The 24515-nt window shown below is 52.4% G+C and overlaps 12 protein-coding genes across 12 annotated transcripts; 5 read left to right on the top strand and 7 right to left on the bottom strand.

The window, feature by feature from the left end:
• Positions 1-59: 59 nt before the first annotated feature.
• ATEG_09688 (SET domain-containing protein) lies at positions 60-2008 on the bottom strand (the record flags this gene model as incomplete). Its single annotated transcript, XM_001218309.1, has 2 exons — positions 60-1838; positions 1898-2008. The coding sequence occupies 2 exons, from the start codon at positions 2006-2008 to the stop codon at positions 60-62; spliced, it is 1890 nt and encodes a 629-aa protein (XP_001218310.1).
• Positions 2009-2491: 483 nt separating this feature from the next.
• ATEG_09689 (mitochondrial 54S ribosomal protein uL14m) lies at positions 2492-2951 on the top strand (the record flags this gene model as incomplete). The annotated part of the gene is made up of 3 exons (XM_001218310.1): positions 2492-2506; positions 2567-2651; positions 2719-2951. 3 exons carry the CDS (start codon positions 2492-2494, stop codon positions 2949-2951), a joined length of 333 nt encoding a protein of 110 aa, XP_001218311.1.
• A 575-nt stretch (positions 2952-3526) lies between these two features.
• ATEG_09690 (DNA-directed RNA polymerase II core subunit RPB9) lies at positions 3527-3931 on the bottom strand (the record flags this gene model as incomplete). The annotated part of the gene is made up of 2 exons (XM_001218311.1): positions 3527-3782; positions 3852-3931. The coding sequence occupies 2 exons, from the start codon at positions 3929-3931 to the stop codon at positions 3527-3529; spliced, it is 336 nt and encodes a 111-aa protein (XP_001218312.1).
• A 355-nt stretch (positions 3932-4286) lies between these two features.
• On the top strand, positions 4287-4957 carry pin1 (peptidylprolyl isomerase ESS1; the record flags this gene model as incomplete). The annotated part of the gene is made up of 2 exons (XM_001218312.1): positions 4287-4289; positions 4322-4957. The coding sequence occupies 2 exons, from the start codon at positions 4287-4289 to the stop codon at positions 4955-4957; spliced, it is 639 nt and encodes a 212-aa protein (XP_001218313.1).
• Positions 4958-6202: 1245 nt separating this feature from the next.
• Positions 6203-8989, bottom strand: ATEG_09692 (uncharacterized protein; the record flags this gene model as incomplete). Its single annotated transcript, XM_001218313.1, has 3 exons — positions 6203-6260; positions 6319-8597; positions 8672-8989. 3 exons carry the CDS (start codon positions 8987-8989, stop codon positions 6203-6205), a joined length of 2655 nt encoding a protein of 884 aa, XP_001218314.1.
• Positions 8990-9655: 666 nt separating this feature from the next.
• ATEG_09693 (nuclear cap-binding protein subunit CBC2) lies at positions 9656-10059 on the top strand (the record flags this gene model as incomplete). The annotated part of the gene is made up of 2 exons (XM_001218314.1): positions 9656-9870; positions 9927-10059. The coding sequence occupies 2 exons, from the start codon at positions 9656-9658 to the stop codon at positions 10057-10059; spliced, it is 348 nt and encodes a 115-aa protein (XP_001218315.1).
• A 165-nt stretch (positions 10060-10224) lies between these two features.
• On the bottom strand, positions 10225-12309 carry ATEG_09694 (glutamine amidotransferase subunit pdxT; the record flags this gene model as incomplete). The annotated part of the gene is made up of 7 exons (XM_001218315.1): positions 10225-10810; positions 10875-11146; positions 11193-11220; positions 11368-11549; positions 11636-12052; positions 12120-12196; positions 12249-12309. 7 exons carry the CDS (start codon positions 12307-12309, stop codon positions 10225-10227), a joined length of 1623 nt encoding a protein of 540 aa, XP_001218316.1.
• A 488-nt stretch (positions 12310-12797) lies between these two features.
• ATEG_09695 (4'-phosphopantetheinyl transferase family protein) lies at positions 12798-14356 on the top strand (the record flags this gene model as incomplete). Its single annotated transcript, XM_001218316.1, has 3 exons — positions 12798-12837; positions 12896-12933; positions 13235-14356. 3 exons carry the CDS (start codon positions 12798-12800, stop codon positions 14354-14356), a joined length of 1200 nt encoding a protein of 399 aa, XP_001218317.1.
• A 433-nt stretch (positions 14357-14789) lies between these two features.
• Positions 14790-15725, bottom strand: ATEG_09696 (1-acylglycerol-3-phosphate O-acyltransferase SLC1; the record flags this gene model as incomplete). The annotated part of the gene is made up of 2 exons (XM_001218317.1): positions 14790-14962; positions 15014-15725. The coding sequence occupies 2 exons, from the start codon at positions 15723-15725 to the stop codon at positions 14790-14792; spliced, it is 885 nt and encodes a 294-aa protein (XP_001218318.1).
• An 884-nt stretch (positions 15726-16609) lies between these two features.
• On the bottom strand, positions 16610-19241 carry ATEG_09697 (anaphase promoting complex subunit bimA; the record flags this gene model as incomplete). Its single annotated transcript, XM_001218318.1, has 4 exons — positions 16610-16681; positions 16736-18579; positions 18633-18806; positions 18905-19241. 4 exons carry the CDS (start codon positions 19239-19241, stop codon positions 16610-16612), a joined length of 2427 nt encoding a protein of 808 aa, XP_001218319.1.
• A 747-nt stretch (positions 19242-19988) lies between these two features.
• Positions 19989-20565, top strand: ATEG_09698 (SND2/TMEM208 family protein; the record flags this gene model as incomplete). The annotated part of the gene is made up of 2 exons (XM_001218319.1): positions 19989-19997; positions 20062-20565. The coding sequence occupies 2 exons, from the start codon at positions 19989-19991 to the stop codon at positions 20563-20565; spliced, it is 513 nt and encodes a 170-aa protein (XP_001218320.1).
• Positions 20566-21011: 446 nt separating this feature from the next.
• On the bottom strand, positions 21012-23630 carry ATEG_09699 (uncharacterized protein; the record flags this gene model as incomplete). Its single annotated transcript, XM_001218320.1, has 3 exons — positions 21012-22653; positions 22717-23433; positions 23503-23630. The coding sequence occupies 3 exons, from the start codon at positions 23628-23630 to the stop codon at positions 21012-21014; spliced, it is 2487 nt and encodes an 828-aa protein (XP_001218321.1).
• Positions 23631-24515: the final 885 nt, after the last annotated feature.

Consider the following 24515-nt stretch of genomic DNA (forward strand, 5'->3'; position numbering starts at 1 on the left):
AACTCCACCACCTACATCCAACATTACATAGAAGATAAAACAGTTCCACATGGTCGTCGTTACATGGTCATCCGCAAGGATTGTGTCCGCCGTCTGCTGGCCCTCGTGTTACGTCGCTCATCGCACGCTTCACTATCCTCGGTCTCTGTGCGTGGTTCAGACAACTCCGGGGTGGGAGTCACTCCGAAGCTGACGCCTCGATCTCTGCGGGAGATGCGGGCTTCTTCTTCGGGATAAAGAAAGCGGTGGACGGTTCGATGGTCCATCACTCGTTCCTCGTCATCTAGAGGACCGTCTTTGTCGGTCTTGGGCCATTGGAACCCATATAACATGGAGTGCCGCTCGCAGCGTGGACACTCGCGGCGCGTCAGATATGAGTTGTGTTGGAGGAACCAGGTTTTGCATGTGCGACATTCCACCCATCGATCGTAGGATTGAGCTAGTAACTTCGACGTCTTGGTGTAGTCTCCCGGGACACGCACACGGTGTGATTCGTCTTCTACAGAGGGGACGACTTGGCGTCGCGTTCGACGTTTCCTCCGTTTGACCACAGTACCAGATTTATCATCCAATTCCAGCGATTCGGACAGCTCCGACAATGCTTCTTGTTCGATACCGGCGGTCAGTTGACGGCAGTCTCCGTCACCATGGCTGTCAGCTACACTTCCAGCTTTGGTAGTCGTCAGAGTTTCCTGCGTAAAAGCCTCGGTTGATTCTTCAAGTTTAATCCCGACGTCAAAGAGAGAAGTAGGCGCTGTAGAAGCCGACGAATTCTGCGATTCATCCACTCCAAGTGGAGACGAAGGTTCCCTGTCAGAAGTTGCGCGCTGATTCTCGCTGACTCGGGCGTTGGATTCATTTTCGGTGACACCATTGGTGGCTGGTTTATCCTTTGGGACGTCCGTGGTCGTTTCCACAGCAATTTTGGTGTTCTGCTCTGGATCCGGTTCAATAGCGGTTACATCGCCGGAGAGAGACACCTCCGTTCTCAATTTCGAATACTGACGGGAGAATTTTCTCCGCTTCTGTGGCGTAGGCGAGGCGGAGGCATCTGAATCAGCATCGGGAGCGTACTTGCGCTTCTGAGGGGAAGTAGAACCATGTGCCGACTTCGTTTCATCGTTAAGCGCCGGGGTGGATGCCGTGCTCGACGCCTCGGAATCGACTTGGGGGGCCCATCCGTTACGGACTGCGCGTTCGCAAGTCAGGCACAGACATTCGCAGTTGTCAATTCCAAAGTAATCCTCGCCGTAGGAGACCGTGATCTCTTCTCCAATCTCGATGTCCCGCGTGGCCACAACCTGCATGCCCTCGGATCCCCGAGTGACAAGACGGCCGTTCGCATCGCAGTCGTGGTTCGCAAAACGCGCGGGGCCCAGGAAAAAGGAGGGGGTCTTTCTTCGGCTGGACATGACAATACTAAAATCTTTTCTTTTGAGGTCGAGATCCTGTTCCTCTTCGCGAGTCATGGGCACCAATGTCCCACTCAGATATTTGATTTCCTGGCCTTGCTTGATAAATTTGCGCGCACAGATAGCGGCTTCGTGTTCGGTGATGGTGTACCGATTGGTCGTCGTAACCTCAAAGGGGCAGTCCGGAAGGTACATCTGGATGTACTTGCGCAGATGGCGCCGAAACCATTCCTTCTCCCGGTCGCTCGGTAGCTTGGCCATGTACTTCTTGATTCCGGAGATTGCCAGTAGCTCTCGCTCCGCTTTCACCGTGTCCTTGGCAACGATTACATGGTGTAGGAGGATCTCGGCAACCTTGTCGTCCATGATGCCTCTCACAGGGATGTATTTGGTTCGGTTCTTGCGCGTATTTGTCCAAAAATAAGCCTAAGAGATGAGAAGGTCAGACAGATTACTTGTACTGAAGACCAGGGGTTAACACATACCCGATCAACGAGCGCATCCGTCGCGACGTCGTCATAGCTGGCCAGTTTCGCGAGAGTTAGACGGTCGCGCCGCTCGACGGCGGGGCTGGAACGCGCTTTTGAGGGGGCCATAACGAATATCCAAGATCAAAAACACCCCATACGCGTCAGAAGTTCCAGGTCTTTGGGTGTGGCTTAATAGGCGCGGATTTGGTGAAATGTACTGCTGGAAGGAGAGGTTGCCGGGAAAAGCGGAAGATTGTACCAAGATTGGTGGAAAAGGAAGGACCAAAGCGCAAAAGGAGCGTGTGTGAGTATCTTATTCAGACCTGACAATCCAACTTCACACAGAGCGACATCATGGGGAGAGACAGGAGGAGATCCCGTGTGAATTGGGGGTGGAAATGAATAATAACGGGGAGGAGGGAAGATCCGACACGGCTGTGTTGCCCATGCGATGCCAATCCGGCGATTGGCGCTGCAGAGCCCCGTCTGGGGTCGGCCGGTCGGCGAAACCTTCCGGTCCGGACCTGCTGGAAATCTTTCGCGACATCCAGGTCGACATCAGACCCTCCCCATTCACCCTTCTCCGTCCCCACCAGGACTACAGACAAGATGATTCAACTAAAAGTGAGTCTGCGATCTTATGAGTTCATATAATCGTCGCTAATCGGACCACCTTGTGGCTAGACGATGCTGAACTGCATCGACAACTCCGGGGCCGCAGTTGTCGAGTGCGTCAATGTCCTGAAAAAGAAGCGCCCTGCTACAGTTGGTACGTGGTTCTCAGTGAACTTTGTCAAATTTTCTGTCTCTAACGCTTATCTTTCTGGAACCTATAGGTGACCGTATCGTTGTCGTGGTTCAGAAGCAACGGAATTTCGGCCCCGAGACCGCCAACAGCAGCGGTATTGCGAACAAGGTCCGCCGAGGAGACATCCGTCATGCCGTCGTCGTTCGTGCGAAGAAGGAAATGCAGCGACCGGATGGATCGATTGTGAAGTTCGATGACAACGCCTGCGTGTTGGTGAACAAATCCGGTGACCCCATTGGAACCCGAATGAACGGTCAGTGAGATCAATTTCGTGAATTTCGACGCCAGTACGCTGACCTGCCTCCAGGAGTCGTGGCTACGGAACTACGGGGGAAGCAATGGTCGAAAATTTTGTCTTTGGCGCCTATGCATGTATAAATATACCATATGAAAGCGAATTGTCTTTGTTCAGATATTTAGTGTGTACCAATAGAATGTATTTTCTGCAATGCTTGGACGACTGTAGAACCACACAAGAGATTCGCCATAACCATAACACCGGGACTATGCAAAATTCACGAATAACGGGTATCGGAAACGTCGTGATAACAACCAAAATTCAAACCGATCATACGAAGACATTACCGCAAGCGCAGCAGACATAATAGAGTTTCTTGGTTTTGTCAGTCCACTGATAGATCGACAAGGACGTAGATTCCAACTCACCATTCCCGTCTCCGCCGAACGCTGTTGGGACTGGAAGAAGACGGCCTCGGCCTCGCCACAGCTTGGACAGAGCTTGTTGGACCGTGGGAGCTGAGAGGACAAAGAAGTTAGCCAAGAAAAGGATCTTGAAGCTGAAGAAAATGTCTCCCATCATATCTGGCGTCTTCTCCTCATTCACCGTCCTCTGACATTTCGCCGCAGGAGAAACAGGCGATTTCGTCCCCGCACAGGGTACAGAAACCAGGGAGACTAACCGTAGGATCAGATCCAACATCCTGAGTCACACCGGCAGTGTCTCCGACCTGGGTGTTCAGCTTGTTTTGATAGACGCAATAAGAGCTGGCGGGCTCTCCGACGTGACAAGTGCGACAGGTGAACATCAAGCGGTTGTTCGCGCGATCTTCCTTCGGATAGAGCAAGTTCGAACTAATGAAGAATACTGGCGTTAGCATAGTCTGTACATATCTGAGGCAGAGAATGGTTAAATGTCCTTACCATTCACGACAGAAACGGAAATGAACCTGTTCCGAAGGCTTGGTATCGCCTCCGGCGGAAGATGACGGACTGGCAGACATGATTGCTGTATTCGAGGTAATACACGATCGAAAGGGCGTGTAGAAAGGAAATCCGTCGGTGGCGTGGAGGATGAATCGCGACGGCGGCAAAGCGATGGAAGTCGGGAGAAGCAGCGGTGCTTGCACGCTAGCCTTGATCGGATCGGCGGGAGCGTTTGCCGCGTCTGCAGTGTTTGCAGTGTTTGGCTCGTATCCCTGTTGCTCCCCCGCAGTTGGTCCCGCAATAGCTGCCCTCTCTCTTCTTCACGACTGACACCTCAACTCCTTGCGCTCTACAATTCATCTGTGCGGTCTATTCAAAATAATTGCCCATATACCCGCCGTCGCATTATAATTCCCCTCATTATCCTCCATAATGGTGAGCTTCCTTCTCCATCTCCGCTGCCATAGAACCCTCCATTAATCCCAGTCTCTATTCAGGTCGAAACAGGTCTCCCAGCAGGATGGGAGGTGCGCCACTCCAACTCCAAGAACCTCCCCTACTACTTCTGTCCCGCTACCAAAGAATCGCGTTGGGAGCCTCCCGCGGACACCGACACCGAAAAGCTCAAGGTCTACATGGCCAATTACCACAGCGCTCCGGCAGGCCGGCCTGAGTTCGGTCAGGGCGAGGGAAAGATCCGTTGCAGCCATCTCTTGGTGAAGCACAGAGAAAGCAGACGCCCCAGCAGTTGGAGAGAGGCTGAGATCACCCGGTCGAAGGAGGAGGCCATTGAGATCCTGCGCGGCCATGAGCGGCGGATCCAGTCTGGGGAAGCGACTCTGGGAGAAATTGCCAAGTCGGAGTCGGACTGCAGCAGTGCTAGGAAGAACGGTGACCTGTATGTTTTCGCTGGTGTGCCCCAGAGTTCTACATGGATGCGGCTGACTCATTCCAGTGGTTTCTTCGGACGCGGGGAGATGCAGAAGGAGTTCGAAGATGCAGCCTTCGCGCTGCAGCCTGGCGAGGTTAGCGGTATTGTGGACACAGCATCGGGTGTTCATCTGATCGAGCGGTATGTTTCCCCTCTCTCAATTGCTATCTGATGGACTGACCCTGGATAGTGTCCAATAAATTACTTTTGCTTCCAAAAACCTGTTCCAAAATACATCAGAAATGGATTTCAACCCATATAGGTAGTTAGAGCCAAGAATATTATATGCCCGTCTCTTGGATGTCAATTTGTTGTGGATCTCTATTGTAATTATACTCGTTTCATTTCCAGTGGACACTAGGTAGTAATGATGCACCGAGAGGTCTCTCGTACGTCTGTTCTATCACCAATTGACACCACCTGATATTGGTCAAGCGCTTGAGCCAGGTTGCAGGCACACAAGTTTCACTTTTGAATAATGTCTCATAACCTCATTGTCTAAGTACTCTTGCACGTCAGTTTTAGCCTAATCCACAAAGGCTTGTTGTATAGAAGGGAAAGAGCCGCTATTCAGAATAAAGACCCCAAAAAGAGTTGAAATTTCCTTTATCAGTTGGAGGATGCCGGAAACCCAGTATTATATAGAGGTTGCTCCGTATGCAGAAATTACATGATATCGTCTGTGTGTGATATGCAGCTGAAGCCCACAAATATTTTTCTCTGCAGTCCTCGTGGGATAAAATTCTAAACGGCACAAGATACAACAATCCATCATACTTGCGACAGAGAATGTGCCTTTACGCCGCTCATAAGTTCACCCTATGCGGCTGCATCTGGGACGAGTGGTCTCATGTCTGCAAAGACTTGGGATGGTGCCCCGGCCGCCAGTTGGTTATCCTCGCAAATTACAAGAGGTTATGTGACGAGTGCTCTGGCGAGGAAAGTATACGACGCAGACGGGAGAAGGTGCTGCATCTGTTGGAAGCCGTCGAAATGGTGGGCTCCCAGGACCTCAGCGACGAGGACCCTTCGAAGGAGTATCCACATACAGAGAGCTTGATTTCAAGGCTCTGTTATCCTGTTGAAGCTGAGCGCCCTCGTAAGAAACGTGTCGCGGGTGCCTCTACGGGGCGTAAGTAGTTTTCCTTTCCGTGTGTCCTGTGTGGTAGTGCGGGCTTTGATATCGCGAGATATAGCTGCGGTAGGGAAGAGATTGCCTCAGTTGGCGGGTAGAGGGAGTTCAGTGGGAGGAGTGTAATGATCATGTCGACCTATAGATCGCTAGAGTATACAAGAGGGCCAAAGGAATTGATCTCCTGAACCAGACAATTTCGTTCATGACCTCGCAGGAATACTATGCGAATGTAGATATAAGACTTGACTAGGCTCAAACGATTGGGTAGATAGTTACATATGCTCATACAGACGTGTTCAGACGATCCAATCGTGCTGTGATGGCTTCAATAACCGCCGATCTGGGTACAACATGATTAGTTTCTGTCATAAAGAGAGGACATGAGAAGGAAAACTTACTCTCGTTCCACCATTTTCATGGCGTCTGCAATCCTAGCTCGCTGGAGTCGCTGTGGTACTCGTGGGAGCGTTCCTCCCGGAGACGCTGGGCTACCTGGTTCAGGGGACACAGGTGCCTTGGCAGCCATAGACTTCGCTTCAGTCACCAGTTCGGTGGCAATGCTCTTGACAGCATCCAACCGCGTGGAAATATGTTGCTCCTTCTCCTTTGCCTCTCGAGGCTCGAAGGATTCCGACAGTGCGTCGACTTCAGTGACCCAGGACTTCTCCTTCTCACTGAGAGGTCGCCCACCGGATTTGAGAACCTTGTTGCGAAGGGCTTCGTATCTTTGGACCAACTCGGCCTGCTTGTCCTTCGCGGTCTGCAATCTCTTGTCTAGCGCTTCGCTACCCCTGGAGCCCTCCTGTCTCTCACCATCTTCGCCAATCTCACTAGAGACTCCCTTGATGCGTTCGGCCACATCGGAAAGTTGCTTAAGTTGATCGCGCATTTCGCCTTGGAGTCGCTCACAACGACGGAAAAGATCTGATGCTGCTCGCTCGAGCGCGTTCGTGTGGCTGGAAAGAATTCTGTGTGCAGCGGCTACCAGGTCCAAGGTAGCTGGCGACAGCCGAACTTGCTCCTTGAGAGTGTGACGTTGACGGTGCGGAACATGCTTGTCGATAAAGAGATCCATGGGGGGCTCAGAATAGAAGATTGAGGGTACCTGGTACGGGGGACGTCGGGGTGGCATGGCTGGTGACACGGGAAGCTGCGTATCTGTTTGGATATTCTGTAGTGCTGGGAGTGAAAATTCGGGAGTGTCCATGATGGCTGCATATGGATGCGACTCAAGATGGGTTAGAAGCAAATAGCCCAGGTCATAGTCGTAGTAGACAACGCAAGCTGGCAGGTGTTCTTGTTGATCCTTCGTGCCCACATCGGTCTCATCCACTTGGATGATTCGCTCATATTGAGACACGGTTCCTTCACAGAGGACCTGTAGTCGGAAGGCAGAGCCACTAGTGTCCTCAGACTGCAGCTCTCGCTCCAAGCGTTGGACCCACGAGGACAGAGAGACAGAAATGACGCTCTTTGTGTTTGTGACAAACAAACTGTACTGGGACTGAATGTCTCTGGTTAACGTCGGCCAATTGTTCAATGACTGCTGGCCCTCCTTCAGGGTGTCAAGCGACTCGACAAGGAGTAGATCTGAGGGCTCAGACAGAGGAGTCCGGAAGGCGTTCTTTTTGGCTCTCGGAAGCCACTGTCCTTCAACCCCATCGAGCTCGAGACAGATATGGACTCGGCCAGTCCCTGTCGTGAGGCAAATAATTGTTGCCGACAATTTGTCGTCATTCTCTTCCAAGGCAAGCTCCTCGTCTTCGCCCATCATAAGAGCATCAGTGTCCACTTTAGAAGGAATAACCAGAAGATCACAGAGGTCCAGATCGTCGATCTCGTCTCCGGTGTCTACACGGAAAGGTCCCTGCAATCTCGGGATCGCACTAGGATTAGCCGGACGGGTGAAGACCTCTGTGCTCGATCCGGTTTCCGGGTCTGATATCACCTGTAGAGGCTCCTGGGTGTCAATCTCGGTCAGCCAGTCATACTGTTGGCGACTGGCTGTCAGTTCCTCTTCGTAATCTAGAGGATCCTCTTGATAAGCCGCGAGTTTCGGGACCACAGCCGACGACAGTGAGGGAATAGTAGTAGCTGGTGCTTGCCATTTTGAGGGCAGCAATGGACACAGCGCGTAAAGGTCGCCGGGTCTCATGGCAATCCACAAGGTCATTGGAGCCCATGCATCCTCTCTTGGGCTTCCGCTTCCCCCAAAGCAAGCGGAAGCAACTTCCATGTCGACATAATCAGCCGAGAATCCCTTATTTCTTCCGAACCCGGAAGGAGTGAAATCTTGGTCGCAAGATGTTCCGTCCACGAGTTTCCGCAAATCGATCGCGAGGGTAGGACGGTCGAACGACCAATGGTTATTCCGGTCCAATTCCCACACCCGAACTGCGGCATCCGCAGTCACCGTCACAATGCAACCACCCAAATTGCTGTGGACACCAAGAGGATGCCACAGCGCTGAAACAACCGGAGACTCGGGGATGACATGCGTTGTAGGGCCCAGCTGATATGTTTTCACACGGATGGGCGCGCGCTCTGTGCCAGAAAGGTGCGATATATCGGGGAGCACGGCGATGTAGACGGTATGATCGGCGATAATTGCGAGAAATGCGCCATTGGGAGAGGGAATGATTTGGCGAATTTTCTCATAGACCGGCACTGTCAAGACCTGTAGCTTGTTAGCAAGAGATACAACATCAACCACTGGCGCACCGTTCCCCCATATGTACTATCCGTGCATACCCTGTAGCTCAAAGCACTTTCAATATCAGCCTGTGGTTTCGTCTGGCCGTCCTGGCTGCCAGAGCTCTTCGTCGACCGTGTCTGTTGCTGCCATTCATCCTTCAAGCGAGTCAGACTTGACCAGCGGATTTGATTGTCCACGACCGTAAAGACTTCATTGCCTCGCTTCCCTAACGTTCTATTAGGGCCAGGGTAGTCCACCTGTTGGAGCTTTTGCGCGACCCGCTCCGGAGCTTTCGCTGAGGGACTGGAGAAAAGCGAAGCGCCGGGGGCCGGGCGTGAAAGCCAGGGAGGGGTGTAGCTGATGACTTTCGGCATTGTCAAGGGGCGTATTCCACCAAGAAGTCAAGGTTGGCGAGGATTGGCTCCGCGCCCGTCTGCAACGGGTTGGGATAGTAGTGATGGGCAGCGACGCTGGCGGGTTGGCAGTGAATCAACAGTTCGAGGTGCTTTGGGGAAATTTAGTTGGTGGACGCGGAAGTCAACGAATGCCAAGACCGGCGCAAGTTTGGCGGTTGCTGGAGCTCCCGGCGATCACTGCAATCCTCTGCCACTTCCATCTCCTTGTCTCCTCGAACGAACCGATCACCCCCTCCCGGCTTCTTTACTTTCTTCATTGTGTCAATCATGGCGACGGCTCCGCTTCATACAGTCGATAGACTTGACCGACCCAGCGCCTATTATCTGGGAAAGGTAGAAGAATTACAGAGACCCTATATCTTCAACACACTCATTGCTAACACACCCCGGTCATCAACAGAACAAGAGGCGCAAGTACAGTCAGGATGATAACGATCGATTTGAGGACCCAGCCGACAACTTGCGCAATGCTACGACACTCTACGTCGGCAATCTGTAAGGATTCTCCTCGTATCCATCCTCGAATCTCAACTGACAACGAAAACCAGCTCCTTTTACACGACGGAAGAACAAATTCATGAGCTTTTTGCCAAGTGAGAACCTATCATTTCCCGTATCATTCCTATGGCTCTAACCGACTTTTCCAGATGTGGAGAGATCAAGCGTTTGGTCATGGGCTTGGACCGGTTTACGAAAACACCGTGCGGCTTCTGCTTCGTCGAATACTACACTCATCAGGATGCGCTGGACTGTCTGAAGTACATTGGTGGCACCAAGCTCGACGAACGAATTATCCGGACCGATCTCGATCCAGGATTCGAAGAGGGCCGGCAATATGGGTATGTGTTTTGCGGGGAGAACGCGATGGAAATCTATGATACTAATCTATTGACAGCCGTGGAAAGTCTGGAGGTCAGGTCCGCGACGAATACCGAGAAGAGTATGACCCTGGTCGTGGTGGTTACGGGCGTGCTTACGCCGACGATCAACGGCGACGGGAGGAAGAGGAATATGGCAAAGGTAGGTAATCAAATTTGGGTTTGTTTGGCTGGCGCAAAATGGAGTCTGCCTAAGTCTATTTCTATCATGCGGGTAGAGAACACCTGAAAAAGACAATATTTACATCTGATACCCGATGTATCAACCGAACAAAGATACAACTTTCTTTCTTCCTCGCATCAACCAGTCGTGTACTATCGTCGCTCTATTTCGCGTCGTCTCTTCACGGACTCTTCTACTTGGCGCAACCACCAAGAGTGGATTCTGGCATCGCCCGTCAACTCGGGGTGGAAGCTCGTTCCAAAAACATTGCCTTGCCGGACAGCGACAATATCTCCCGCTTCTTTCTCCGGGTTGATGGCCGTTCCTTGGCTGGCGACCAACTTGGCAGCCCGTCCAGGAAGAGTTGCCAGAACCTCCACATCTGTCGCCATTGCATCGCGCGCAGCTGCGTCCTTGGCGGACTTCGAAGGCGCTACAATGGTCTCGTCTCTTTCGACTTCCCCGGTTTGAATTCCCTCATGGTGTGGCAGAACCTTTTCAACAACGGGCGCACGAATGAACACGGCAGGAAACGACGCCTCTTCTTGTCCGGGGGTGTTGAGGAACGGGAGCTCCAAGGGTGCCTGGAAGCTTTCTGTCTGGCGACCGAAGTGGTTTCGGTTCACACGCACGTCAAGTCCTCCGATGAGTTCCTGACCGCCCTTCTTTGTCCTATTGGCAGATTCGGCGAGCAAGATTAGTCCGGCGCAGGTACCCCAGGTTGGCTTGCGGTGCACCCTATGGAACGACCAATGGTGGTTAGCCCAAGCATGTGCAATTGGTGCCGGAAAAGGAGACATACTTCACAAACTCTCTTAGAGGCTCCAAGAGGTTGGACCGAGCTGCTACCAGCGACATCGTCGTGCTCTCGCCTCCCGGAAGAATCAGGGCGTCGCATCTCTCCAATTCCTGCGGGGTTCGCACTTCAATGAAGTCCCATTGCGACGAATGGGACCAGCCAGCCGCAGCTTGCTTCAGCAGCTGGATATGTTCGTAGAAGGCGCCCTGTAAGGCGAGAACCCCGACTGTGACGCTCATTGCACTGCGGCAGAATGTCGTGAGTCTGTGAGTCAACTGTTGGCCACTCGCCGCTCTTAAAGTCTATATCTTATCCACACACGTGATTTTCCCGCGCGAAGTTCCACCTTCTACATCTGGTTAGCTCTATCAGGTTGATCTACATCAGAACTTCAGAAGTATTTAAGGTGCTGTCAATCGGGTGGCAAAGAAGTGTCATGTTCATCTAACCCCTCTGAGGGACTACAAATGTCCAGTCTTCCGGAAACTGTCCATACTGAATATCCTCGTGGCCACGGAAGATATCATCATAATGCGCAATGCGGGACTCCGGCCGCTCCGCCTGACGATAGTAACTGCTCGACAACCGTCGCATAGCCGGATCGTTCCACATGGTCGCCATCCAAGCCAAGGCATCGTCACCAGCCGTATCCAGCGGAAGCTCATAAGTGCGGAAGCGCTATAACTCAGGCGTCAGTATTCTCTTCTTTTCTCAGAGACCCACCGAGGGTAGAGACGAGTTTAGATGGTTATAGTTATACGCACCCACAGAACTGGCCAGAAGAATGCGTCAGCAATGCTGAAGTTTCCGAAAAGGAAGCCCTCATCCTTTTCGCCTAACTGAGCGAGTCGAGCCTTCGTAAACTTTCGGGACTCGTCCCAGAGTGTGAGGAGGCGATCGATTTCCTTGCGCCCTTGTTCAGTTATAGGAATATTTCCAGTGTATCGTGCGATAAAGTTCGAGTGATAGGTACTGCGGATGGTTTGGAAGCCGGAATGCATCTCGGCGGCCGCGCTGCGGGCCAACGCTCGGAGCTGACGGTCACGAGGCCAGAGATGGAGGTCCGGGCAGGACTCTGCCAGGAACTCGCAGATAGCTAGGGAGTCATTAATGCGGATGTTTGCACCTAGCGAGCGGCTTTCAAGCAGCGGGATGAGGCCTGACTTGGATACTTTGCGAGCCTGCGAATAGATCAGTGTTGGACGCAGGATGCAACAGAGAGCCGAAAGACACGGCTACGAAACACACATCGGACAGTTGAACGGTTTCCGCCGTATATGGGATCTGGAAATACTCCAGGACTGTCTCTACACGAGCGGTCCAGCCTGGGAGGCAATTAGAGATTCAGGTTAGTCATGTACTGAGCAACTGACATACTGGAGTACCGGGTAAAGGTCCCAATGAGACGGAACTCAGGGGTATCTTGCTGTTGGGCCATTTTCCTTTCGATCGATGAGAATGTGATATTGACTGGGAGTGCTGATGCAGGGACTCGTGCATGGAGTACCAGGCACTGTAGTGGCGGGATGACTCATTTTTTCTCCCCGCTCGTATCTGCTACCCTTACACCATCGCATTTGTAAACAATACTAATTTATTGATGAGAAATCCGTTACTGAGTCACCGACAGCGGACCCCTTTTACAGTTGCCATACTAGTGGTGAGAACGCTACTGTGAAATAGGAATACCTGTTTATGGCTCAAATCACCGGCATGCGGCTAAACAGCTACAACTCAAGGGACGCGACGCTAATAAGCCCTTTTCTAGGCCAGATCACTAGTCCAGTAGGCCAGGTCATGTGGAAAGCTCCTTCAATCGGCTTTAAGAACAGCCCACTGGGCTCATTGTGAGGACCGTCAAGCATGTGAGAACATGGATCGTCTCTCTTGTCTACCGAGTTAGCTTTTATTCGAGATCTATCAACGATGTTCATCTGTCTCCTGTCTGTGGAGTTTACTCAATACGGTTTACTGAGCGATGAAGATGTTCTTCGTCATAGCTGGCTGTACGAAACATATGATAGTGATGCGGACAGTCTGTCTAGGGATTGGGCCGCTGCCCGTAGGATCTATAGGAGTATAGGGAGACGAGATCTACGTTAGATTACGTGGGACATGAACAGAGGCATGGTCTCTTAAGGGTTAGGTCTTTGAATAAGTCAACTGAACTCTTCTGCTCTGATATACTGTATGTCGCTATACTCCTGATCCAAATGCCATGTATACAACACATGACATCTCAAACCCTAATCTCCATCATGTGATATCAACGATCTAATCAACACCCCCGTCATCAACAAACAACTTGCATTGCACGACCATTCCCACAATTGACGCATAACGACTATAATGATTGACGACAGCTGCTAGCATCTCCTCTGCATACCTCCATACTCAACGCAACCAACCCAGTCCCGGGTCCTCTTTGCTTACACCTCTACATCCAAGTACAACTCATCTCACCCATCACCATCTTCACCATCACAGCCATCACAGCCATGGCCTCCATCCAACAACCCACAAATACCCCACTAACAAGATGGTACATGGACATGCGCAATCTCACAAACCACCCACCCCTCCCCCTCCTCGACACCCTCAAGCCCACCGAGCAAGAAGCCGTAACGCGCTTCTACCACCAAAAAGACCGCCAGATGTCGCTGGCCTCCAACCTCCTCAAATACCTCTTCGTCCACCGCACCTGCCGCATCCCCTGGCCCGAAATCATCATCAGCCGCACCCCCGCCCCGCACAAACGCCCCTGCTTCATCCCCGCCGCAGACAACCCGCGCGCAGCCGCCCTCCCCACGCTCGAATTCAACGTCAGCCACCAGGCCTCCCTCGTCGCCCTCGCCGGCACCTCCACGCCCAGCCCCGCTTCCACCCAGCAGAAAGAGCGTCTCCTCACCGCCGCCCCGGACCCCGCGGCTACGCCGCTCCCGTCCCTCCCGCAGGTCGGCATCGACATCACCTGCGTGAATGAGCGGCGCGCAGATGCGACCCCCACCCTTGCTGCACTCAACGAGTACGTCGATATCTTCGCGGAGGTGTTCTCGGCCCGGGAGTTGGAGACGATCAAATCGACCGCTGCGCGGGAGAATGATCCTGCGTATGGATACAGGCTGTTCTATGCGTTCTGGGCGCTCAAGGAGGCGTACATTAAGATGACGGGCGAAGCGCTGCTGGCGCCGTGGCTGCGCGAGCTGGAGTTTACGGATGTGCGGGCTCCTGAGCCGCGCGTGCAGCATCCGTATACCGGGGTGCGGACGTGGCTGTATGGGAAGCTTGTGGAGGACGTGCGGGTGGAGATTGAGGCGTTTGAGGATGATTACCTTATTGCGACTGCGGCGCGGGGTGGGAAAGTCGGGTCTGCTGCGTCTGGAGGTGGGGAGGGTATAGATGGCTGGGGGCCTTTGCGTAGGATTACGATTGAAGATGTTGCGCCTTGCGCGCGGGGCCAGTGTCAGTGTTTGGATGGGTGTTAGGTGGGATTGGGACTTTATACTTTGGTGAATATGGGTACAATGAATCTATATACACTGGAGGATATGCAAGGGCCCAATGTCTATGAGCAACAGGTGCGACAAGGCTGGTGTCTTGGTTCTCGAGTAGCAGTGACACTTGCTGCCGGAGCCCTAAGTTGTATATCTAGATCCGGCGTCTGGTCTCTGCTGATGGTCAGGTCTATGCGTCGTGTATTTCGTAAGGCTAGATGTATCTCGCTGAGACGAGGTGATCTTCGGGCGGTCGAAGCGGGGTTGATGTCGAGTGCGACTTTTTGGGCGGAAGAGAATATGTTGCAAAGGAATCGGGCACTCAAGTCGGTCGTCAATAGAAGTGTAACGATCGCCGACAGCTGCCATATCTAGGAAGTGTTCTAGGGGCCGGTGGGGCCCCCGGCTAGCACGTCTGGTGTATTCAGATCTCGACGGCAGTGGTCTTGGCATTGGTGTTGGCGTTGGAGTTGGAGTTGTCGACGTCCTCAGGGGAAGACATCTCCAAGAGAGTCTTGAGCATAGACTCCCGAGTTGACTTGGTGAGGTTGTCAACATCGGCAGCCGTCATGCCCTCGGTGCTGATCGGAGGCAGAACTAGAACGACATGAGCAATATATCACAACCCGACAAAGATGAACGACTAACCTTTGATCTTGACAGTACCGGAATTGAATCGCAGGTTCCGAGGGGAGAGAATGTGGGAGTAGTTCTCGGTGACAATAGGAACGACTGGCACTCCCGCCTTGACAGCTAAGTGGAAGGCACCCTTCTTGAACGATAGCAGCTCCGGCTTATCGGAGTAGCTTCTGGTGCCCTCAGGGAAAATGAAGACACTGTGGCGATGGGTGCGCATTTCGTGCGCCGCGCCGTCGAACGCCTTCACAGCAGTCTCGCGATTGGCACGGTCGATAAACACGGTTCGGGAAAGGGACATGAACCAGCCGAGGAACGGCACATGGCGCAGGGACTTCTTGGCCGTAACACTGCAGTAGGGCGGCATGATCGTACCGAGCATGAGAACATCCAGTTCGGACTGGTGGTTGCTGATAAAGACGGCCGGCCGAGTCGACAAGTATTCAACGCCTTCTACAATATCGAAGCGCACACCGGTGGTGTACCGCATGACCCATTTGAAGCTGCGAGCGGTGGCCCATTGAGACACACGTCCGTATCCTATCAACCGCAGAACAATGGAGGCGATCACGCCGTACACGGCACAAAAGAGGAGGGAGCCATAGGCTGCGAGACAGCGAGCAACGAACGCCGCGCGGGGAACCTTCTGGCCGAGGGCGAATAGAGACAGTGTGACGACAACGAACGAGCTGATGCCCGAGGCGACATAAGAGAAGAGAGACATTATAGAGTAAAGATGAATAGTCGCGACGTTCTGCCATGGGGGAAACGGTTAGCGACATTCATATAGAGGCATCGGCAAATTATGACCGGGAGGAAAGAGGGGTATCCTCACAGGTGATGCAGTCAGGTGAACGATATCCAGGTGTCGAAGTCAAGGAGCGATGTATGTAGGGGATTAATGCATGACAGGAAGAGTACAAGCCAGAAGAGAGTCCCTCGAGGAGCGTCTAGACCGATACTCCGTGGAAGAGGGAGAAGAAGAAAGGAGGATGGGGGGGGGGGGGAGAGAGAGAGAGTGGAGGACAGAAGCAACTCTGGGGAAGACGAAAGTCGATCTTCCGCCTTTTTTTCTTGTGATTTCATTTTCCGTTGGGGACCGCTCACCGCCTACCCTTCCAGACGACACATGTGAAGCAGGCCTCAGGCCTCACAAAGTACAGATAAACACTACCTAGGTAGTTAGATCAGTTGATGATGGATAATCTGTTAAGGATGCGTAACAATGGATTCGATTATGCAATTCCACGCCAGAATCAACAGACAATATGTCCATGAATCTGCGGTCTGGCTTCACCTCGCTCGTTTGCAGAAATTGTTCTTCCATCGACACATGCCATCCCAACGCTAATGTACAGACAGAAGAACCCAAGGGCTCGATCCCATCTCGAGACCCCGATGCTTGGGAAATGCTCCCTCTACCCAACCGGCCTTCCAACGCCTGAGTAATGCTGAATGCTTGCCCAAAGTCAATCCAAAAAGCAGTAAACATAATCAAAAAAGAAATATGGGCATCCCAATAAGGACCCGGGTCGTAGAAGTGATAAAGCAGGAAGAATACCAGCGAACAGTGGGAATATTGCAGAATAAAAGGATAAAACAGAACAATCATGCCATATCTTCATCGTCCTCTTCGTCGTCGTCAAGGGATTCCATGGCATCCTTGATGTATTGTGCCGCCTGCAACTAACGTTAGTCCTGCATCCGCGGCGCGCTTCACACATTGAAACATACCTTGGGATCCAAATTGAGGGCAGTCGTAAAGTGCTTGATAGCGTTGCCTTTGTCGTGCACCATCTTGTAGAGTTTGCCCAAGAGGTAATGCACGTTCGCCTCGTCGGGGGCCATATCTTTCAGGATCTTCAACTCGGTTAAGGCCAACTTTAGCTCTTGCAATTTCATTAACGCGCGAGCTTTCCGGAACCGTGCCAGAACAGAATGTGGTGCAATCGAACAGGCTCGTCCATACTGATGAAGTGCTGCCTTCGGGTTGTCCATCTTCTCCAACACGAGACCAATGCAGCAAATGAGAACGGCATTGGTAGGGTTAATGCTGGCAGCGTTGCGGAAGTGCTGTTCGGCGAAATCCAGCTTGCCCATCTTGTCATACACAGTACCCAGGCCATACCAAGCGTTATAGTGTCGACTATCAGCACTAATGCCGTTTCGGTAGGCATCCAATGCCTTGTCGTATTCTTCATTGGCAACGTACTCGTGTCCTTGCAACGTAAAGCCATACGCAAATTGGGGGTCCAGTTGTGTTGCCCGTTTGAAGCACTTCAGGGCCTGATCGTGGTCCCGTTGGTGAGAGAAGGAATTGCCAATCGCACACCAGGCTTGAGGAGAGAGACGATCAACCTCCATCAGCTCATGGGCCAGATAGGCCAGCTCGACGTCATTCTTCAGATGCCAGAGAACAGTGGAGTAGATCTCCATATCTTCAAGCCGAGATGGTGCCATTGTCCTTACTTTGATGAAATACTTCTCCGCGTCCGAATACATGGCCTGTTCGTAATAAGCTCGGCCGATTTGCGAAAGTACCCAAGGAGTCTCTCGCTGCCCTTGAGAGAGGGCATTGAAGATTTGGATGGCTTCAACACACTTGTACCGGCTGAGAGCAAAGTATCCCGACGCGAGCTTGGAAAAGAGCTCCAACAGCCAAGTCAATGCCTCGAAGGCCTTCGTCTTCTCAATAGCAGCGCCTCGGGACGATGTCCCATGGAGACCCGAGGTCGTTCGGTGTTCTTTTCCATCGCCGTCGTGAGCATCCGGAGCATGTCGCCGGCTTCCACTCACGGCCCGGCTTACATTCGTTGACGATGTTGTAGTACGTGCCTTGACGCTGGTCGATTTCACCTTTTTAACTTCTCTTCCGTCTTTGGAGCTCAACGCCGCACCCGAGAACTTGCTAGTCGTTGGTTTGATCTGGTTAAACAACCTTACACTCCGCCGTTGCGGCGCACCTGGTTCTACCGGCTGCGATGGTGGATGAGCGACTTGGCCAGAAACAGTTCGCTTGCGGTCCCCGATCCTAGAGACAGCCGAGGGATCTTTTTCGGCTTGAGAAGTTGACTGCTCATCAGATTCAGGTCTCGCCCTCGTCCTCTGTCGAATTCCAGTTGGTTTCATCTTCGGCGGCGGGTCCATAGGGTGGTCGACACCGATTGTTTGTATTGTCCGATTCTTTCGTGCTGGTGCCAAGGGCGGTTCCCACGCTGCGTCTGCAGCCCCCATTCCATTGGCAACGCGAAATTCCTCGGACTCACTGCTCTGACCTCCAGGTGTCTCGGTTCCTTCTCGGACGATGGGCACGGACGCACCAGTAGAAGCAACGCTCACGGTACTGCCATTTAGCTTCTCCCACAAGGCCGAACTTCCATGGGTAGCATTAGAATCACTTCTTGACGCGGCAGAGGTAAAAGGATCGAGGCTAGGATTCGCGTTCGCTTGGGCTTGCAATGGTCCAGTCGCAGGTGTTGGTTTGTCAGGAGGTGGGTCGGCGTCTTCTTGTGCCGAGGAAAGAATTGCAAACATTTCTGGGCTCATCTTGTAGATATTGGGAACTCGGACGTTAACCCCTTCCAGGCTGTTAGCGGATGCCGATTTCACAAGACACAGAGCCTCCACTCACCAGTCTCACACAGCCCGAGAAACGCGTCCCACATGAAAGGATTTAACTTCAAGGCATCAACATAGCATTCTACGGCATTGTTGAGGTCTTTGTGAGCCTGCCATAGCTTCCCGAGCAGACATAGAACTGCAGCCGCATCCGGCAGGTGTTGTCTGCGCGTCTCGCTGTGCTTGTCTGCAAATCGCGCGTAGATCAATTAGCCTCAGGTCCCTCCCAACGTTTATTTCCTTCCTTGCTCCAATGATGGCGAAGGGGTATCAGTTATTGCTTACTCCAGTGGTTCTTCGAGCCCCATAGACTTCTGCTTCGCTCCAGGGCGGTGATGCCATCATAGTATTTTCCCAGGTCTAAACACGCCTGTGCATAGACATATGAACAGCCAGCGTGAGTGCCTCGTGATCCGAAATTTCGACTGTAATCATAGGCCGCTTTGACTTGGCCGTTCAAAAGATAGCACCAGGCGAGCAAGTAGGACGCTTCGGAGGTTCGAGGTTCATAGGCATGTAATCGTCCAGCGAGGAAGAGCGCATTGCGAACTAGGTTGTTGTCGATATGGTAGTATATCAACTGCCGAAGCTGGCTGGATATGTGAGATGTGGATGGAGACATAGTTATGTGCGGAGGTGGCGTAGGGGTTCAGAAGGAATCGCAGTGTGAGCCGATAACGGTACCGAGGAAGTGAGAAGTGATGAAACTGCGTTGGCGAGAAGGGAGATGATCGGAACTGGGACGTCTTCAGCGCAAGGCATTAGGGAGGAAGACAGTCCACGGAGGAGGATGAGGAGGAGGTCTTGGAAGGAAACAACGGAGACCGGGATTCCTTTCACTGCATGAACAGAGAAGACAGAATACCCGCGAACAAAGAATGGCGCGCGTTGTGTTATTAGAGTCTTTCAATAAGTATCACAGTCAGTGTTGCCCTTGGTCGCTTGTTCTGTTTCCCGCAACAGGTGTACAAACGGTGGAGACAGGTGACAAGTCCAAGGCCGTGCCTGGGAGAGATGAATGACGTCCGAACGACTCTTGACGCCCCGTGGGCCAGACAGGAGCTCAAAGAGAGGGAGATTGCATATCGGACGGACAGTCGGAGAGGGAGATGTCAGAAGTCGGGCGCGGAAAGGGGAGGAAAAGTCGCCGATGACGTGCGGAAGGAGGGGAGAAATCGAGGGGGAGAGAAATTGATGCCGATGAATTGTTTTGGAAGGGTTCATGGCGAGAGTGGCTGGTGGAGGCGCGGGCGGGCGCTTGTCCCGTTGTGGTGGGCAACGCCATTCCCTCCACAGCTTAACTGGTTCTACTACGTATGTACGTGCCATCTGGCCAGCTTCAGCTGCTACTACACCTCTCCAGCTCACCATGGCGCAGGTAGGCTATGCCCATCACATTACAATATCACATCTTCCTCGACGATAATTGCTCACTCCCGCAGAAAGCAGCCAAATCTCTCGCCGCCCGCAATGCCTCCGTGCTCCTCCGAACCCATCTCATTTCTCTTGGTCTTCATGCCATTTTCCTTGTCCTGCACTGGACCTTCGGGCGTCCTCATGCGCTGAAGCCCTACCTCTTTCTAGCCTGTCCAACCCTTGTCATCGAATTTTACCTGGACCGTCTAGGTCGTCCGCGGTATAACCCCGCCGACGGCTCTCTACGCTCACCTGGTGAAGACTTGGGTGCGGCCGGCCTAACCGAGTACATGTGGGATGTCTTGTACTGGACCTGGGGCTGCATCGGAGCTGTCTGCGTATTCAATGACCGCGCCTGGTGGCTGTGGATCGTCGTGCCTCTGTATTCGGTCTGGTTGGCGTACACGACGTTCATGGGAATGAAGTCCGGATTGGCCGGAATGGGTGGTGCCGGCGCAGACACACCGGCGGCTGAGAGCAAGCGCCAAAAGAAGATGGAGAAACGTGGTAATCGAGTGCAGTATCGGTGAAATGCTATCCCACAAGTGCGTTAGCGAATCACGTTTTCATGTATATGCCATCAGGCTGGCCTACTTTCGCCTCGTCTCTACCCTCAAATATGGTGGACATGTAGTGTATAAGAGAAATCTATTCTACCTCGATATACATACATTCGTAAACATCCCTAATTAGAACCTATCTTGTGTCTCCCGTTCGCTTGGCGCCGAGCATAAATAAGCCGGAGGCTAGAAAAGTGAAGGGCAGGAAACGGGTGACAGAATAACTCAAACGTTCTCATGAATTGACATAATATATCATGACACACTCGTGGTAAACTATGTGGGGAATATTAAGGGCATGAGCAAGTCACTGCGGAACAGAAGGATAAACAAAACCGCCAAATACATGATAGCATCGGAAAGCCATCACCAGCTATCTGTCTCCTTTGATGGCTAATCAGAGACAAAAGCTGTGTTTATAGGTCTTTCCTCACAGGTTTATCTTCGAAACCACTACCCACAGCTTCTTCACCGGTATTCTTCTCATCCTCAACAACGATGCTCGACACAGGTGCTGGTGATGCAGAGGACGTAGGCACATCTTCCTCAGAGTCGACGGATGATGTGGGCTTCATCAAATCAGGCGATTCGTACAAAGCCTGAAGTTTGAGCTTAACATCCTCAGGAAGATCGGAGCCCGGGTCAGCAAGAAGTTTATTCACCAATTCCTTCACAGAGGTGTGTGGGGATTCCTTCTGATCAGTGGTCTCCGACGATGTTTGGGTGCTGCGGGAGTCAGCCCCGTCAGCCGAGGTCTCCTCGTCTTCATCTGTCTTGAGCGGCTGGGTCAATTCTTCGACTTCTTCTGTATCACCGTTCAGATCATCATTATTATCAACCACGCGGTGCACAGGGGGAACGGCTGCTGCTTCAGCACCCCACACCGGCTTGGTGGGCTCATCTCTAACATCTTCCAGAACTGCTTCATCATCATCAAAGCTAGTGGTAGATTCCGTTTCTTCTGCTGCACGGTCCAAAGGGATGTCCATATTGGCCTCTTCGCGACCATCCGCTTCAGAAACATTGTCAGAATCCATGATGTTGTTTTCGGATTCGATGGTGGTTTTGGCAGAAGATTCGTTTAATTCCCCATCAAAGTCGTCGACTTTGGCATGAGCTTCGAGCTCTTCATGGTCCTCCATGTCCCCAGGAACATCCTCCTCATCGGCAACACTGGGCTTCGGTGGAAGAGGAGGAGGTTCAGACCTCGTGGCAAAGTTATCACTGACTTCCCTAGCTGTGATCTTCCACTTGCCGACCTCTTTCAGCCTAGCAAGCTCCTTGGCGGCGGACTCCGCAGCATCCATACCGATTGAGAGGATATCTTCTGCAATAGACTTGGCTTCTTCAAGCTTGGGATGCTTCATCCTATCATTGAGGAATTGCGTGCGCCAGTCTTCAAACGCCGCTTTGAGGGAATGGTATTTCTCCCAATCTTTGTAGGTCACACCGTCCATCCAGGCCCAGCGCGTTCCAATTTCTTGGAATCCTAGATTGTGGATACTATCCAGGACACTGAGGGTTGACCGAGCAGCGGCAGAGACACGAAGCTGAAGCTCCTCATCAAACGAGTTGTGCCACTCTCGGAGGGCATGAGCACGATCTCTGATGGTAAATGCGGAGTCTCTGACTTCCTTAACAAGCGCTTCTTGCGCCTTTTCCTCCTCCTCGGGGGCATCTTCGGCGGGGAGGGACTCTGCCAGAGAGTTGATACGATCCTTTACAGCAGATGTCTCCTGTTCTACCACCGCTTGCAAATCTGCCAAGAGACCCTCGCCATGGTCCTTGGCCTGGGTCGCAATATAGGCATCAATGATCTCGACGATGCGAGCCTCGAGCTCTTCCACGGCATTTCCCGCGGCCACCGCAAACTTCTCCTCCCACGTTTGCAGATCAGATTCAATCCTTTCGCGTGCCTGAGCAGCTATTTGGGCAGGAGTGAGCTTCTGGGGAGTTGGCGAAGCCGCCACAACCGAAGGAGTAGACGGGGATTCGACGCTGACTGCTTCCACTGAAGATATGGTCGAGGAGGTTGATTGATCCACTTTGGTCGTCGTGCTTAATCGTTCCTACGAGTTAGTTCGCTGAGCGACTATCTCTGTTGTGTTTGTCACAACTTACCTGTCGGATTCATCGACAACACTGTGGAGTCGCTTCCTCTCACGGTAGCTCGCGAGTCGCTGGCCGATCTTCACCAGTTGAGGCTCAACATTTTCCGAATATAGACCAGTCACTTTAGGCCACAAGGAGCTACTGACGAAGGAGATAGCAGAAGACCAAGTACTTTGCGCATAAGGCAGAACTGTGGTAGCTAGCATATCCTGTCCAGAGGTATAAGTCTTCCCGATAAAAGGTCTGGAGCGGGCATAGAACGGCAGAATGTAGTTTTGGGCGGCGGATCGGATGGCGGAGTTGACCCTCTGGTAGTAGGGCGACAGCGCAGCCTTGACGCGTTGAACATGCGGCGACACCTCGGAAGCATACAAGTCGTTTGCCCGCCCTTTGACAGACTGCAGGCGAGGGGTGACTTGTGCATCCCATTGTTGTTGGCTGAATGCTTGTGCCTGATTCAAAGCAGGGGCACCGTATTTTTCATAACCGTGTTTGGCGACATTCACAGAAGGTGTATATACCTTCTCGTTCAAGAGGTTCACGTAGGGCCGCGTAGCATCAACATAAGGCGCGGCATAGGCGTCGTAGTATGGGGCGACATGAGGATCGATATAGGACCGAGCGACAAGATACGGCTTGCAGACTCGCGGGGAGGACTCATTCAAGTCTGAGAGGCGGGAAGGACAGCGGAAGAACGGTGTAAGCAAGGCATACCAGATACACAGTCTAGGAGAAGATGTCTGTTAGTTCTACGTCGAGCAAAATGATCCCAGAGAAAGGGAGAAGTAAGCATACCGCACCAGTAACCCCAGTGTCCACCGGAATGGGTTTGTCTTCTTCGCCTTCGACGTTACTCGGGAGTCAGTGTTCCTCATCGACTTGTCGACGGCTTCCGACGCATGGCCGTTATCTCGAGTAGCCATGACTGCACTCTAGTCTCCGTTGTTGGGGTCGGAAATCCCCTTTATATTTCAGACCGGTAAGGCGTTCGCGTCGCGTCGTTACCAATCAGACCCAATATGTGGACGAACAGCAGGCGCAAGTCTTATATCATTCCGAAACCGAAAAGATGTAAAAATGACAGCGGTCAAGTCCGAGTCTGCTAATGCGAGGACCAAAGAAACGGGCAAAAGCTCGTCGGCTTCGACCCCGTAGCACGGGCACGCGAGGGACTCTTCGGTCTTGGCGGAGAGAGTTTTTAAGAGCTTAGCCTGGCTGGTAGATCAATATAGTTGAATCTACCCAGGAAGAACCCAAATTCGGTCGCCAGGTCGTAAGAAGGTAGATTAAATATAGATTGAGGAAAGGAACGAGAGAAACCAGGAACGATGGTCGATTCAAAAATCAGCTAGATCCCATCTGCAAGGTAAACCAGAATGATGCACTGTTTTTGCGAGTGAGGTCATGGCCGTCCTTGTGGCGTTGTGACAGGACGGGACGGAACAATCGCCTTTTGTGGCCCGCTCGAACAAGCCACATTTGGTCATGTACCGTAAGGCATCACGTGCCGACGTCGGTCCCTCATGCTGAGTCATCCAACCCATCGATTGACGGAACGGAGTGGTCAATCCGACCTCATAATCACCTCTCCAACACCACCTCGCCACGCTCTCCTTCAGTTGTGGATCTGTGAGTTTGAGCCGGTAAGGCTTAGATTGTCATTTTCGAACTACCGTGTGTCACACGTCAAGTGAAATTCACTGGAGCCTGTGCCGCGGCCCCATCGTAATCGGGCATTCTATCGACGCCGCTTGCGACACAACGAACATGATATCTGCCCACCGCTGTTGAGGACGACCGGACCGTCG

The sequence above is a fragment of the Aspergillus terreus genome, genomic scaffold (genome assembly GCF_000149615.1).
Source record: "Aspergillus terreus NIH2624 scaffold_15 genomic scaffold, whole genome shotgun sequence".
Classification (NCBI taxonomy): Eukaryota; Fungi; Ascomycota; class Eurotiomycetes; order Eurotiales; family Aspergillaceae; genus Aspergillus; species Aspergillus terreus.